General features: G+C 44.3%; 1 protein-coding gene across 3 annotated transcripts in view; it reads left to right on the top strand.

Moving 5' to 3' along the window:
- The first annotated feature begins 3679 nt into the window (after positions 1–3679).
- The window catches only part of LOC127335539 (endoribonuclease Dicer homolog 4), a 33619-nt gene continuing 22684 nt past the window's right edge, over positions 3680–14614 (top strand). For 2 of the 3 annotated variants that reach the window (XM_051362215.2, XM_071826608.1), the window contains exons 1-5: positions 3682–3937; positions 4871–5048; positions 5456–5566; positions 5890–6030; positions 9462–9534. In XM_051362215.2, the coding sequence (XP_051218175.1) occupies positions 3870–3937; positions 4871–5048; positions 5456–5566; positions 5890–6030; positions 9462–9534 (571 nt within the window). In that variant the 5' untranslated portion in view covers positions 3682–3869. Of the gene's footprint in view, positions 3938–4870; positions 5049–5455; positions 5567–5889; positions 6031–9461; positions 9535–14614 lie in introns of all 3 variants that reach the window. The other variant, XM_071826609.1, reaches the window with a different exon arrangement.

Genomic DNA, 14614 nt, shown 5'->3' with positions numbered 1-14614 from the left:
AACATGGTAGTATGGAACTTGATAGTGATAGAAATTTTGGGCCTACTATAATTTTCAGCTTTCCGTTGTTACCTCACTAGGGATAAATAAATGCATGTACTATAATTGGCTAGTGACAAACTTAGGTGATCCCATATCTTTGAGGTAGTGTATTTGACAATCAACATCATGATGCATAAGCAAATACAATACTAGAGGAATATTAGTGGGATGTGCTGCATCATCTCAACCATAGTAAGTGATGCCCATATTCATATTTATCAAGCACATTATGAATTTACATCAATAGTGTGCCTTATTTGAAGCTATCCTGATTCCGCCATGTTTATGAGAGAGTAGACAAGTGAAACTATGAACCCGATCCGTTTTAACCATACGAAACACATTTTACTTGCATTTACAAGTCTTTACATTTTAGCAGTTAATTAATCCAAAAATAAAAAAAAACATATACCATACTTGCATTTTGTTCGTCTAGAGCACTACCATCACCATACCACTTTACCTCTGCATCGCTTCTGATTTAGATTTCATATTGCATTCAGCTACTTTACTTGCTACATATTTACTTTAGCTATATCATTTATATATTTGTTTTCAATTCTAATACGAAACCTTGTGTTTGACAACCACTTAGTGAAGTTGGGGTCACAAGGCAACACCTTTTTGTTTTGTAGATTGCTTGAAGAGAAAAGAGAAAATGTAATTATACCGTTACTCCTAGAGTTCGATATAAATCCTAGAGTCGCCCTTGTGGGAAAAATACATTTACTACATCACTTTGCGATTGGGGTCCCAACAATTCCGTATCCAGGTAGATTAGTGACATTAGATCCAACCAACAACGAGTAGGATAGTTTAGTTTCAATTTAAATTCAATTGTTTGTTATTCAAATTTGGCAAAAAATTGAGTGGAAAACAAATTTATGTCCCATTTACGGTGTTCTTACTCAATTCATGTGTTTTTCTATAACTGCTTGGGGACGCGGTTGGGCAGAGGCATCCGTAAAAGCGTTAACCCACGTAGACGCCTTTAAATTGATCCGACTGGTGCTTACGGCGGCCTCCGTTTAAGGGACGCAAATAAGATGCTCTTAGACTACTCACAATTGGGAGTATCATATATTAGTATCATGCCTATGATATTAGTATATAATACTATTTTCACAATTGCATAGTATCATATGTTAATTGTAATTAATGATTTGTAGAATCTCAATATAAACGTGTGTACAAAATTTGTTTGCCATTAACTCTTCTAGTTTTACATGCTATGATATGGTATCTATCTATGATACCACTATCATCTCTTTCATCATTAATTGACGTGACACGTCAGTTTACACATAATATGAAAATATATTTCATGATGGTTTTAAAAATATTAATTTGGAATTATAAATGTTGACACTTTTTTCTATGTAGTTGGTCAAACTTTAAACTTTTTGGTTTCATCCAAATATTATAGGTATCTTATTTTGGAATAGAGGGAGTAGGCTGATAGTACTTTCATTATGGTTAGTCTTATCGATTACCGGCTTTACTCTCCGACTTTAGAGCAATTTTTTCAGCCACACTTGCCCAAGGTAAGGTATGGTCGGGAATGAAACAAGAGTAGTAGTACTCCTGATTCACACAGAGCATTAAGTTGGTAGAGCGGTTACTGAGCACGGAGCTTCGTGAGATGCTTTGATGGCTGCCAGAAGGCATTCAAGCCAGTAAAGATGAAGCCGCTCGACTGCATCAGGGTTCCACCGGGGGAGCCGACCACCCCTCCAGATCTTTGTTGGGCCGGCCCACGATTTGCTGAGACTGTTTGCTGTGGATTCGGTGCGGATGGGTCGGCCCAAGTTTGTTTTTCTTTTTTCTTTTCTCATTTTTTCTCTGTTTTAAATCTGAACAGTTTCAAATTTGAACAAAATTCGAATTGAACGATTTTCGAATTTGAACAAATTTCAAAAATTGAACCATTTTTCGAATTTGAACAAATTTTGAAATTGAACAATTTTCGAATTTGAACAAATTTCGAAAATTGAACGATTTTTCGAATTTGAACAAATTTTGAAATTGAACGATTTTTGAATTTGAACACATTTTGGAAATTAAACGATTTTTGAATTTGAACAAATTTAAAAAATTGAACGATTTTCGAATTTGCACAAATTTCGAATTTGAACAATTTTTGAATTTGAACATTTTCGAATTTGCACACTTTTTGACTTTGAACATTTTTAAATTTTGATTTTTTTTAGTTTGAACAAAAAGAAGAAAGAAAAACAAAATAAGAAAGAAAACAGAAAAGAAAAAAGAAAAAAAATAAAAAAACGAAAAAAGAAACAGAAAACCCAAAAACAGACAGCGAACTGGGCCTGGCCCATACCCGACCAGGGGTGTGCGGTGGCCGGTAGCCACCGACCTGGTCGGCGTATAGGTTTTCCCTTCCACCCGTGCCACACACATATACCTGGGATGGGCAGCCCGGCCTCATCCAGACCGAGCCATGCATGCACCTTGGGCCGGACTTAGGCCTCGTTTATAGCCTGAAGCAACATTCGGGCCGGGCCTGGGCTTCCATTTTCAGCCCAAATTTAGCCCGGCTCGGGCTGACTACTCTAGTCTATGTGTAGATCTGGTATGCCTCGCCCTGCAATTTCCACCACAACCGCCACATAAAAGCCACACGCTGTGTCGCTGCCCCCTCCTCACAACCCTAGCTAATAAAAATCCCCTCTTCCAGCTCACAGTGGTGGTGCGGAAGACGCGAGCACTCCATGCTCCCCCGACGCGTCCATGCTTCGTCGTTCGCTCGTACACAGCCGACGCCGTCCACCCACTCGTGGCCGCGCTTGCAGTTTTCCTGCGAGTCAAATCCTCGTCCTCAAGTTGGCATTTCGATGCTACTAGTTTCTCTATTAGTTACATGTGTATGTCCGTTTGCAGATCTAGCTATTATCGTTGCCTCCCTGTACCTCTTAAATCCATCTCATCTATATGTAGATAGATCTGCTTATGTGAGCAGTGAGCTTGTGAGGGAACAATGTGAACGAGTGGACGGTTTATCTTATTTTCGTGCATGTATGTAACTCAAATGGATCTCTACGACTATCCATCCCTTTGTTTGATTTATTTATCTCCTCTTTTTTCATACCGATTTCTTACGTAGTATGCAACAACCAACATCACAATCTAATTTCACTCATATTTTGCTGCCGAACTTGCAATGATTTGCTTGGAAAGCATCAGATTCGGGTCATCGGGCTGCCAGGCTTTGCCTCGGGCCGGGCTCGGGCTTGCAAAATGCTGAATATCGTTGGGCCGGGCCGGACTTGAGCCCGACATGTTGAGGTCAGGCTTCCTTTGGCCCGGCCCGGCCCGAGATATGCCCAGATATACACACACATGAAACTGATCGCGCGGGCCCAGACGACCCCTCGCCCCCGCGCCGCCGGTACACCGGCCCACGGGCTAGATCGCTACTGCGTCACCGCCCGCCCGTCCCGTCGGCCGTCTCGTACCACCGCATCTATTGCACGCCCGCCTGCCTCCGAGCACGAGGGCAGCAGCGACAGTCCGTCTCCTGTCCCCACCCGTCAGCCACGACCACCGGTCCCCCCCCCCCCGCTTTCCCCTGCGCCGTCTCGTGCTCGCCGAGAAAACCCCTTCGTCGGAGTCGGAGGCGACACGACCTGCTCGCCCTCCAACTGTCCGCGCTTACTTCATTCACGCATCCCCCGGCTCCCTCCGACCAGCCAGTCCTTCTCCCCTCGCTTTGCAGCCCCACGCCGCGGCCTCCAGCAGTTACGCCGCCTCGGGAGGAGAGGGAGGGGCGGCTTTGCGTCGGCGCGAAGCTTCCCTCCGCCAGCCAAGCCATGGGCGACGTCTCCCCCGCGGCGGCGAGCGCCGGGGAGCTCAAGGACCCGAGGACGATCGCGCGCAAGTAAGCGCCGCCCCTACTTTACCTCGCCCCCACGCCCGCGTCTTCCCCACCCGATTGTTTCTGATTTCGCGGCGCCTCCGGGATTTGTTTTGCGCGAAGCTACAACCGGAATCACTACTGTTTGCTTGACAGCGCTGCCCGCCTCTGGGGGTTGATTCATCCATCTGTTGCTGCTTATTTTGGAGGTTTAGATGGGTTTCAGGATGCGCTGGCCGTTTTTTTTTAAAGTTTTTGTTTAGAGACTCTTAGATTTAGCAGTTCACGCTCTACTGCTCTAGTCCACTGTTTCGATTTTCGTCCCACTTCGTGTTAATTTTATCTGATTATTAAAGCGCCTATCAGTTCGTGATTAACTCCCAAGGGTTTCAGTTTTGGCTGCGTTATATTTGCTCAGTACAATACTCGGCGGTTTAGTTGTTTGCGAAGCGATCCCCATTCTTAATCTCTACGATTCGACCCTGTCAGAGAATTGCTGGGTGGAACCACTGTTCATCTTCCAATTGGTGGCTCTTCATGTTTACTAGTATTGATAGCGGTGGATGGGGCATTGAAAACCTCTTGCAGTTACTCCGTTACAATGCAGGATGCATAAATAATAAATGGACTAATAATTAACCCAGATTTCGCGGCGACTCTGCAGTGCGGGCACCCTGCCTACCTAGCATTCATACTACTCTGCACCAAGAAAGGACATCGTTTTCTGTAATGCAGATTTCAATGGCCTGGTAGTTTCTGCTACCCTGCCTTTATACTATGTCACGAGGCAAAGCAATTGCTGCTGTGCTGCATTACCTTAGCTTCTGTTGGTCAATGATTGATTACACTGTTTCGTTCAACTATACTGAAATGCCGGATAGCAATTTTATATGTTACTCTGTTTTGTTATACGGTACCTAACTTTTGAATAACAATGCTCCATCTTGTGGTTTTTAGGTATCAGTTAGATCTTTGCAAGAGGGCTGTGGAGGAGAACATCATAGTGTACCTCGGCACGGGATGTGGGAAGACCCATATCGCCGTGCTTCTCATTTACGAACTTGGCCATCTCATCCGGAAGCCCAGTCGTGATGTCTGCGTCTTCCTCGCTCCAACCGTCCCCCTTGTTCTCCAGGTAGATTTTCTTGTCCTTCTTACTGTAGCTTTTTTTGAGGGAAGAATTGCACTGCAGGTAGGCACTAGCAACTTGCAACTGCTCCTGATTGCTTCTCATAGTTGCATTTTTTATTTAAATAATGTCTATTTGTACTTCACACATAACACTATTTGGATAAGTTATGGAATTAAGGACACTGGTACCTCATTTCTCACTAGGTTATTTTTTGCGTTTCTTTTCATTGCATAGAAGAAGAGTACAAGCCTCCTAGGAGGGGAGGGACATGAATAAAATTTTACATGTTTTCTCACTAGGTTATAACTTCATTTTCCCGACTGAGCACAACTATACATGTTTAATCAGTGCTCTTCTGCTCTTCTTCACTAAAAACAAAACCTGTTCTTTCCCTTCATTAAATTTTACAGCAAGCAGCGGTGATTGCAAATTCCACCAATTTCAAAGTTCAGAGTTACCATGGAAACGGTAAAAGCTCAAGAGACCATGAGGATTGGGAGAAAGAGATGGTGGAGAATGAGGTAAGATTTGCTTGACATTCTCCCTGCAGATCAATCGCAATGACATTCTAGTTTGGAAAAGGTTGTGTATATGGAAATGGAAGTAGATGCTTGTACGGAGCTATTTGCTTTATCATATATTAGTTTATGACGCCTGATGATATGGAGCAAACGTTCAGCCAGAGATTCATGCCTAAACCCGTGCAATTTCTTTTGAATTAGAGGCCTGATTCTGCGTACGCGTAAACAACAGACCACTAGTCTAATAATCTGCGCATCCACTTTTGTCAAAACATAGTGCATAGTTTTGCGCCTAATTTGTACTACTTTCTCCGTCACTGCAGGTTCTTGTAATGACTCCTGAAATTTTGTTGTATAATTTGCGGCATTGTTTCATCAAGATGAACTCAATTGCACTTCTGATATTTGACGAATGCCATCACGCAAAAACGCAAACGCGGCACCAATATACACAGATTATGAAGGTAATGTTAAGATATTCTTTCTGCAGTACAAGTTGCAGTGCACACATATCTACAGATGGTAGAATACTTTTGCTTCCTGGCCACCCAATGGTACCCTTTTATCATTGATTTTCTGCTCACTTGAACTCTTTTTTGATAAAATGACATCAACATGGCCAGAGTTGCCTTGACGTTGTTAATTGAACTTCGCCGGAGTGTAAATTGCTTGGTGCATGCTGATGGGAGAATTCATACATGTTGGTAAGGTTTAGGAAATGTAGAATTAAATTGAAATGAGCCCGCCATGGTACATATACAAGAAATCAATGCGATGTACATTCTAGGTACCCGTACTTAAAATGTGAATACATATGATTGTGAATACAAATTGGGCAAAGTAGTCCACTACCCACCCGGCTAGCTATGCACCATCATCCAACCATTGTACATTCTAGGTACACGTACTTAAAATGTGAATACATATGATTGTGAAAGCAAATTGGGCAAAATAGCCTGCTAACCACCCGGCTAGCTATGTACCATCATCCAACCATTCATCTGCTCTGTAGGACATTCCCCGTCCTAGATTGATTTAACGCCATCAGCCCTCCCCCTTTTACTGACCCAAACCCATCAAACCCAGCAGCTGTTGAAAAAGAAAAGAAAAAACCCACGTACCCTAGACCCATGGCATACCACGTACGGCTCTCTCTAACCCCACCCGATTATTACGGCTCTTGCTCTTCTTCCTCCCCACCCGATTCCCATCGCTCCTGCCTTCCTCGCTACGGCAAACCCCACCGTCGCCGGCCCCTTCTCTTCTGTCCAACCTACTTGCCTCAGCGGCCTATTCTGTCCCGTACAGCCTCCTCTCCGTTGGTGGAGCTATCTCGGAGGTGGTACTCTCTCCCACGATAGCGCAGTAGGATGGTTCAGAGTCGGGATGCGGAGGTGCAGTCAGGCATGTGCTGGTCACCGGCCGGCCGCGGTGCAAGGCGTGGCGCCGGGAGAGCGGGGCCAACCTGGGTGAGGAACTCCTCGCCAAATCTAGGCCTGCGCTTGCCCCCACGGTGGGGTTCCTGTGGCGGCCGTCGGAGGTACGGTAGCCACCGCCCAGGTGGGGGCTTGGTGTAGGCGTGGGAGGAGGGAATCAGGCATGGAACTGGCGTTGGAGCAGCGCATGGTGCTGTTATCTTTTTTGGAGGTCCGGGGTGCGGGCCGTAGGGAGATATCATGGTGTATGGGGTCGACGCACAAACTTTTTTTTTTTAGTTTTTTAGTTGATATGAACTGCACCGCCAACCGACGTTCATGCAACATTAAAGCAAACGGAACCTATACAAATGTCAGTTAAACCCAAAGGTGAGTGTGTACTATCCTTGTTTGGATAGCTGACCTTCTCTTGATCAAGTGACTTAGAATCCTACAATAGAGCACATCCTCTCTAAGTCCTACAACATGCTTTACGAAAATCCAAAAGTCACTTCGATAACTACCTAGTTACTAATTTTGCAATCGGAACTCCCTAAGTCATGACAACAACAACATCAAAGCCTTTTTTTGCAAGAAAGTATAAAATCTAACAGAAACATACGGAAACCAAAACGAGTGGGAGAGAGAATTAACAAGAAACAAGTAAACTAAAATTTTGGCACATTGATCGCTAATTTTCATCCCTCAAGTCTTAGTTAGAGAGCCAATCCTCTAAGTACATTCCAATCCCTCAAGTCTCCTTCTACCTCTGCCCATGTCAACTATGGTTGTCCTCAGCCCATCCAAATTTTTTCCATACTCTTTAGAATACTAAGTATTAACTCGTGCTTCTTGAGACCTCAGTTGGATATGCCCAAACCACCTTAGTAGCTATTGGACTAGCTTCTCGTCTATCGGTGCCACCTCTATCGTATCATGTATTACCTTATTTCTAATTTGGTTCTTTCTTATATGGCCACACATCCATCGCAGCATGTGCATTTTCACGACACTCATTTATTGGAAGTACTGTCCTGTAGTGGGACAACATTCTAGTCTATATTGCATCGTTAGGCGGATTACCGTCCTAGAACTTACCTTTTAGCTTTTGTGGGACCACGTTGTCACACAAGATGTCACATGTTTGTCGCCACTTCATCCACCCTCCACCCTGCCTTGATCCTATGGCAATCATCCTTGTTGATATAACCATTGCTTTGCAGCATTGATCCGAAGTATCAAAAGGTGTCCCTCTTAGGCACTATTTGTCCTTCTAAACTAACATCTCCATCTGCGCACCCAACACTAACAAAGTCGCATCTCATGTGCTCGGTCCTACTAAGTCTAAACCCTCTGATTCCAAAGTTTGCCCAGGAATGGAGCTAGCATGGCGAGCTGAGCCATGGCCTCCCTCATGGAGGAATTTTTTTGTGAAAGCCTCCTTGATGTTATGTGGATTTGATCCCTAAATGAACCTATACGCCACCCTCCAAATTGTAAATGTCCAATTGGCCCGCCTTTAGCAAACTTTTTGGTTCTGCCCCTGAGTCTGTCTTTATAGCTCTAACTTCCTATTTACAATGACCCTAGTTTCATCTACTAGCATCACATCATTAGCAAAGATCATACAGTAATGAATATCCCTTGTATATCCTTGGTCACTCCATCCATCACCAAGGAAAACACGTATGGGCTCAATGCTGACACTTGACGAAGTCGTGTCGTGACTGGCAATGTATCGGTCACACTATCACTATCATTGTCGTACTTATGTAGAAACTAGATGTTGCGAATATGTGTTGACTATTACTTACTTCAGTTTCCTTAGAGGTGTCACTTTGGATATTGGCATTGTCTACAAAACACAAATTGGACCATGGATTTGTGTTGATATTTCTACTGAAAATAATGCTGGTAGAACCAGCTAGTCTACCCGGTCTAGGGCGGAGGTTATAGGGGAAGGAAGGGGCGGTGTGCGTGCGGAGGCGAGGGCGCCTGTGGCAGGGCGCCGTCGCGCGAGCTGGAAGGAGGCGGCGGCGCTAGGCAGAGGTGGCGGCTAGGGTTGGGAGTCCGACTCCTTGAGGAGTCGGCAACAAATATATGCTTATTGCTTAATGATTCTGGTCAATTACAACTTGCTTATATAAGAGAAATCTGCTAATTGGGCTAAGCCCCTAATCTGCTAATTGGGCTAAGCCCCTAACTAGGCTGGCCGGTGGGCCCCTCCCGGCGGTAGACCAAACCGGTCATAACAAATGCATACCTGAAAATAGTTAATTACCTATTCCGTAGATACTTTGTAGATACTTTTTGAGACATTTTTTGATTTTTTGGTATATGATGGAACAATTATTTTGAAGAGTTGCTCGAATTTTAAAAGTTTGACCCTACCCATGTCTATGTGAGTAACTTTTAGATAACTGGATAATTGTTTAAACATTTTGGTAAACTGTAGAACTTCATATGTAACATTATTTCAGGAGTTCTACACCAATAACATCGGGAAGCCCCCTCGGATTTTTGGCATGACTGCTTCACCAGTAACGGGAAAAGGTAATTATAATCCAATATTAGTCCTATCAAGAAGTGTTTCACGATTATGGCTTTTAAATTACCTTCTGGAACCAATGACATTGTCTTGAAGCCTTGATATTCCATCTACCTTTTGTGCATGTTTTTAAATTAACTTTCAGAACCAACCACGTTCTCTTGAAGTCTTGATATTCCATCTACCTTTTGTGCATGTGATGTGATAGTTAGGCATATTCTTGCCCTCTTTATGCAGTTGATGTTTGAATCCTACTTTGGAGCCATTATTTTGTGCTTTTGGCATTCTATGGCACATCGTAAATGCCACCAAAATTTCCAGATACTTTGGAAGTCTCTAAACATAAATTTACCTTCCCAGATAATTATGTGGAAGTCCCTGGAGATAAATGTACCTTATGTTAGTCAATATTGCAATGCTAACTTTGGACCTGGTCAAGTTTATGCATTTTACTTTAGGCATCTCACATAGTAGGCCAAATGAAGATTCTTGTGAGGAATGGCTCATGTATTAGGGATGTACTAGGTTCCGTTTTTCTCCTATTATTGTTCTCGGCTTGTGCAAAGGTGATTGTAGAAGAGAACATCAGCAAAGCAAAGAAAATCTGATTTCGTGACATAAAATTTATAACCTGAAATGACATTTATTTCTGTAAAAGAAAGATACGATTTTGTTTAGTTGTTTTTACATAATGCATATCCATAGGAAAGGCTTTTGGTGGCCGGCTTTTGCTTTCACGCACGTATGATGCGGAATAAATGCGCCAAAATCTCAAGAATTAAGTGGCGGAAGCTGAAAGGGGAAGCGTAACTTACCTTTAGGGAGAGGATGATCATGGAAGCACCATGGGACGAAGAGGGATGTGCAGATAGCATGTGACTAGATAGCATGTGACTGGATATGTCAACTTGCACTCGGAAGGTAGCTTAGGGAGGTCCTTGGAGTGACAAAGGGTAAGAACCATGAAGCTAAGGACACATGGTGGTGGAATGTGGATCTTTAAAAGGCTATGAAGGAGGAGTGCTACAAGAATTGACACCACAATAGAAGCACAAGCAACATGGTGAAGTACAAAGAGACCGAGTAGAATGCAAGGCGAGTCGTGATTGAAGCAAGAAGGCGGGCCTATGATGAGCTATATAACATACTAGGCACAAAGGAAGGTGAAAAGGATATCTACAAGATGGCATAAATCCGTGGGAGGAAGACGAGGGACCTCAACCAAGTTAAATGCATCAAGGATGAGGCTAATTGACTTCTAATGGAAGACGAAGAGATCAAGAATAGATGGAGTACTCTGATGGGTTATTCAATGATGGGAATGGGACCACTATGCCTAAGCTCGATGACTCCTTTGATGATGCCAACATGCGTTTCGTGCAGAGGATCCAAGAGCTTGGGGTTAGAGAGGCTTTTAAAAGTATGAAAGGGGGAAAGACCCTTGGCCCTGATGATGTCCCATTTGAGCTGTGGAGACATCTCGGAGACGTGCCAATAATATGGCTAACTAAGCTATTGAACAACAATTTTCGGCTAAACAAGATGCCCGAAGAGCGGAGAAAAAACATATTAGTACATATCTTCAAGAATACAGGAGATATTCAAAGTTGTACTAGTTATGAAGGAATTAAGGTTATGAGCCATACTGTGGAACTTTGGGAGAGGAGCATCATTTGAGGAGAGTGATGAATGTCACTAAAAACCAATTTGGTTTAATGCCCGGGAGATCAACTACGAAGGTGATTTTCTTACTCCTCCAACAAATGGAGGGCTATAGGGAGCAGCTTATGGTCTTCATCGACTTGGAGAAGGCATATGAAAAGATACCACGAACGGTCATGTGGTGGGCGCTAGAGAAGCAGGCAGTTCGCCAACTTATGGAGGGATATATGGAGCAAAAGGAGGACCTACTTATTGTCTTCATCGACTTGGAAAAGGCATATGAAAAGGAACCACGAATGATCATGTGGTGGGCGCTAAAGAAGCAGAAAGTTCAAAAAAGTACATTACCTTGATAGTGTTAAGCTTCATGCACTAACCAACGCAACCAAAAGTCTGAACTGATGAATAGGCAATCTACTTATACACTTCAACACCCACCCTCACGTGTGACGGGAAGATGGGAAAGTCAACACGTGTAGAGTCAGAGGCAGGAGAGGCGGGCTCAGCAGGCCTATACGTGCCTATACGTGGACTCCGAGGGGGCAACAACAATTTTAGGATAAATTGTGAAAGCCAGGACTCAAACTCGAGACTCTGGGCTCTGATACAATGTTAAGCTTCATGCACTAGCCAACCAAAAGTCCGAACTAATGAAAAGAGCTAGGCAATCTACTTATACACTTCAACATATAGGAGATATGTATGATAATGTTGTGACAAGTGTTCGTGCATGTGATAGTGGGACCAATACCTTTCCAATCACGATAGGACTATCAAGGGTCAACCTTGAGCCCATACATGTTTTTAGTGAAGTATGAGGTGACAAAGGATATGAGATATTCCTTGGTGTATCTCTTTGCTGATGATGTGGTGTTTGTGGATGAAACCAGGGTTGGCGGAAATAGAAAGTTAGAGCTATGGAGACAGACTTCGGGATGAAAGGGGTTTAGACTTAGTAGGACCAAGACCGAGTACATACTATGCAACTTTAGTGGTGTTTGGTGCGGCAGAGAGGTTAGTTTACAAGGACAAATAGTGCCTTAGAGGGACACCTTTCAATACCTGGGATCAATGCTGCAAAGCAATGGTGATATCGATGAGGATGTGTGTCGCAAAATCAAGGCAGGATGGATGAAGTGGCGACTAAGATATTGTATCCTATGTGAAAAGGAGGTCCCACAAAATCTAAAAGGTAAGTTGGGGTAAGCTAGATATATATTTGACATAATGTCGTACCGCGGTGCACTATGTAAATTTGAAACCTGAAATTACATTTATATCTTCTAAAAGAAAGTTTTGTTTTGAGAAAATGAAAAAACTTAGCGCTATGCATTGCTAGAAAGGAGTGTTTCGTACAAGCCCAATGTAGGGTAACACCTAAGATTGCAACACAACATCCGTAATAATTAGGTACGCTAGGAGCATGCCCGCAAGCCCTTTCGCGTAGACGTCGGCGGTGTGGCATCGAACATGACCGTGTTGCGCTGCTTCCAAATCCACCAAATCGTGAGCATAACTAGCGACATGGTGCCTTTAGTGTACATCCACCAGTCCACAATTGTCCCTGCCGTATGAAGGTGTAGTGGTGGACCAAATCCAGGAGAGAACCTCGCCCGCGAGGAGGACTCCATGGTTTCCTCAGTCTGGTCACAAAGAATGCAACGATGAGAATGTTGGAGGCCCCTCCTAGCGAGCCGATCCCTCTCCAACACATGTCTTGGCATGCAAGCTAGACAAAGGAGCCAAAGTCTTCTAGTTTGGCTTCCAAGTACTTGATCTTACCGATCCTTCAAAAAGGACCCTGTACCGAGACTTCGAAGAGTATTGGCAGTTGGGCGTCTGTTCCAAAGGAGGGCATCCGACACCACATCGAGGTGCATGTCCTCTAGAGTATGGCATATAACCACATGGCAACTGGGCTCAAGGCACCATGGATATCGAATAATCAATGTTGTTCTTGGGTGGCCTCTAAGACAGTCTGGCTTTTGCAATCACGAGCAAAGCTGAGTGCCATGAGGGCGGAGCGATCTCAAGGACTGTCAAACCTTCCAACCACCGATCCTGGCAGCATGGTGGATGTTGCGAACGCCTGCCGCTCATCCTTTGTGATCTCCATGTCCAAACATGACCAAGGACAGAATGGGTCAGAGCGTATCCTCCATAGCAAATAACTGGGACACCCCACTGAGATTAGAGACACCCAAGCCAGTGAATTGGATGGGTCAACATACCTGAACCTAGTTGATGTGATAAGGCCCACACTTGGCATCAAATCTACTTGACTAGAGAAATCCATAGACTATCTTTATCCACTCGCTTCCAGATTTTCTTGTTGAATCTGTGGACCAACTGATGGTGCAATGGATCGTCATCAAGATTGGCTCGACCAATGCCACACGACTCGCCTTGGGCATCATGGAGGCCTTCCAAGTGGCATTATTAGTGATCAAATGCTGCCTAGGCCATGCATGCGTACTCTGAAACCACCGCACCATCTACGAGGAGGTTATGAATCAGATTATTTTGCTTGCGGCGTGACATATTCTGGTGGAAGAGGGATGTGCTGGCGTCAGCCTTGGCCAGCGAAGCAATGGTCCGTTCGACCGAAGCGAGACAAGGTAGGCATGCTTCAATCCAGATCTCAAGGTGTGTTCCCCCTCCGAGAGCAGAGGGAATTCCATTGCGAAATTAAAGCGGTAGATGAGCTCTCTTGCGACTTCAGAACTGAAGATGTGCACACCTGGTCTGCTTATCACTCCAGATCAGAAGGCAACATGCCATGTTCTTAAGTCGAAGAACAAGACGGTGAAAGGGATCAATCACCTCCACTAGCTTTGCCCACCTATTCGTCACCATGTTCGCAAAGCTGTCCCTATTCACCCAAAACAACTCAAACTAGAAGTGCCGCCTACCCTGCCTACTCGAGGGCCGTGGCATACACTGAAGAGGAGGGGGCAATGGTTCAAGATAGGGCGAGCCTCCTCTCAATCAATTGTGCAGAATACCCTATCCAAGTAGACCAACGTGGGTGCTCGTTCGACAAAGTATAGCACCTGTCATGTAGGTAAAGCTCCTTGAGCTTGCAGTCATTAAGAAATGATGAAAGCGACACATTATGCGACGATGAAGGTTGTTATAGTTTTTGTACTCTACCCGGAAGATCTTGTTGAAGCCTTCGCAGAGTCATCCGCACATCCTCATTTCTCAAGGAAAGCAGTCTTCTCATTGTCCTTGTCATGCTCCTTTGGTCCATCGACGCATGTTATCCACTAGGAGGTACCACCCAGAGGAGTTAACATGGCCACCAAGGCCCACTACCCATCCATGCACTGAGAACATCACCATGCATCTCTTCAGCCGGCAAGCAGAGCAGAGTCAATGCCTAGGTTTCTGTTACCAAGTTCAGGGTTACAACACCCAATT

Source organism: Lolium perenne, chromosome 2, assembly GCF_019359855.2.
Source record: "Lolium perenne isolate Kyuss_39 chromosome 2, Kyuss_2.0, whole genome shotgun sequence".
NCBI classification, from domain to species: Eukaryota; Viridiplantae; Streptophyta; class Magnoliopsida; order Poales; family Poaceae; genus Lolium; species Lolium perenne.
The sequence above is the reverse complement of the archived record's forward strand: the minus strand, read 5'-3'. Positions and strand labels throughout refer to the sequence as shown.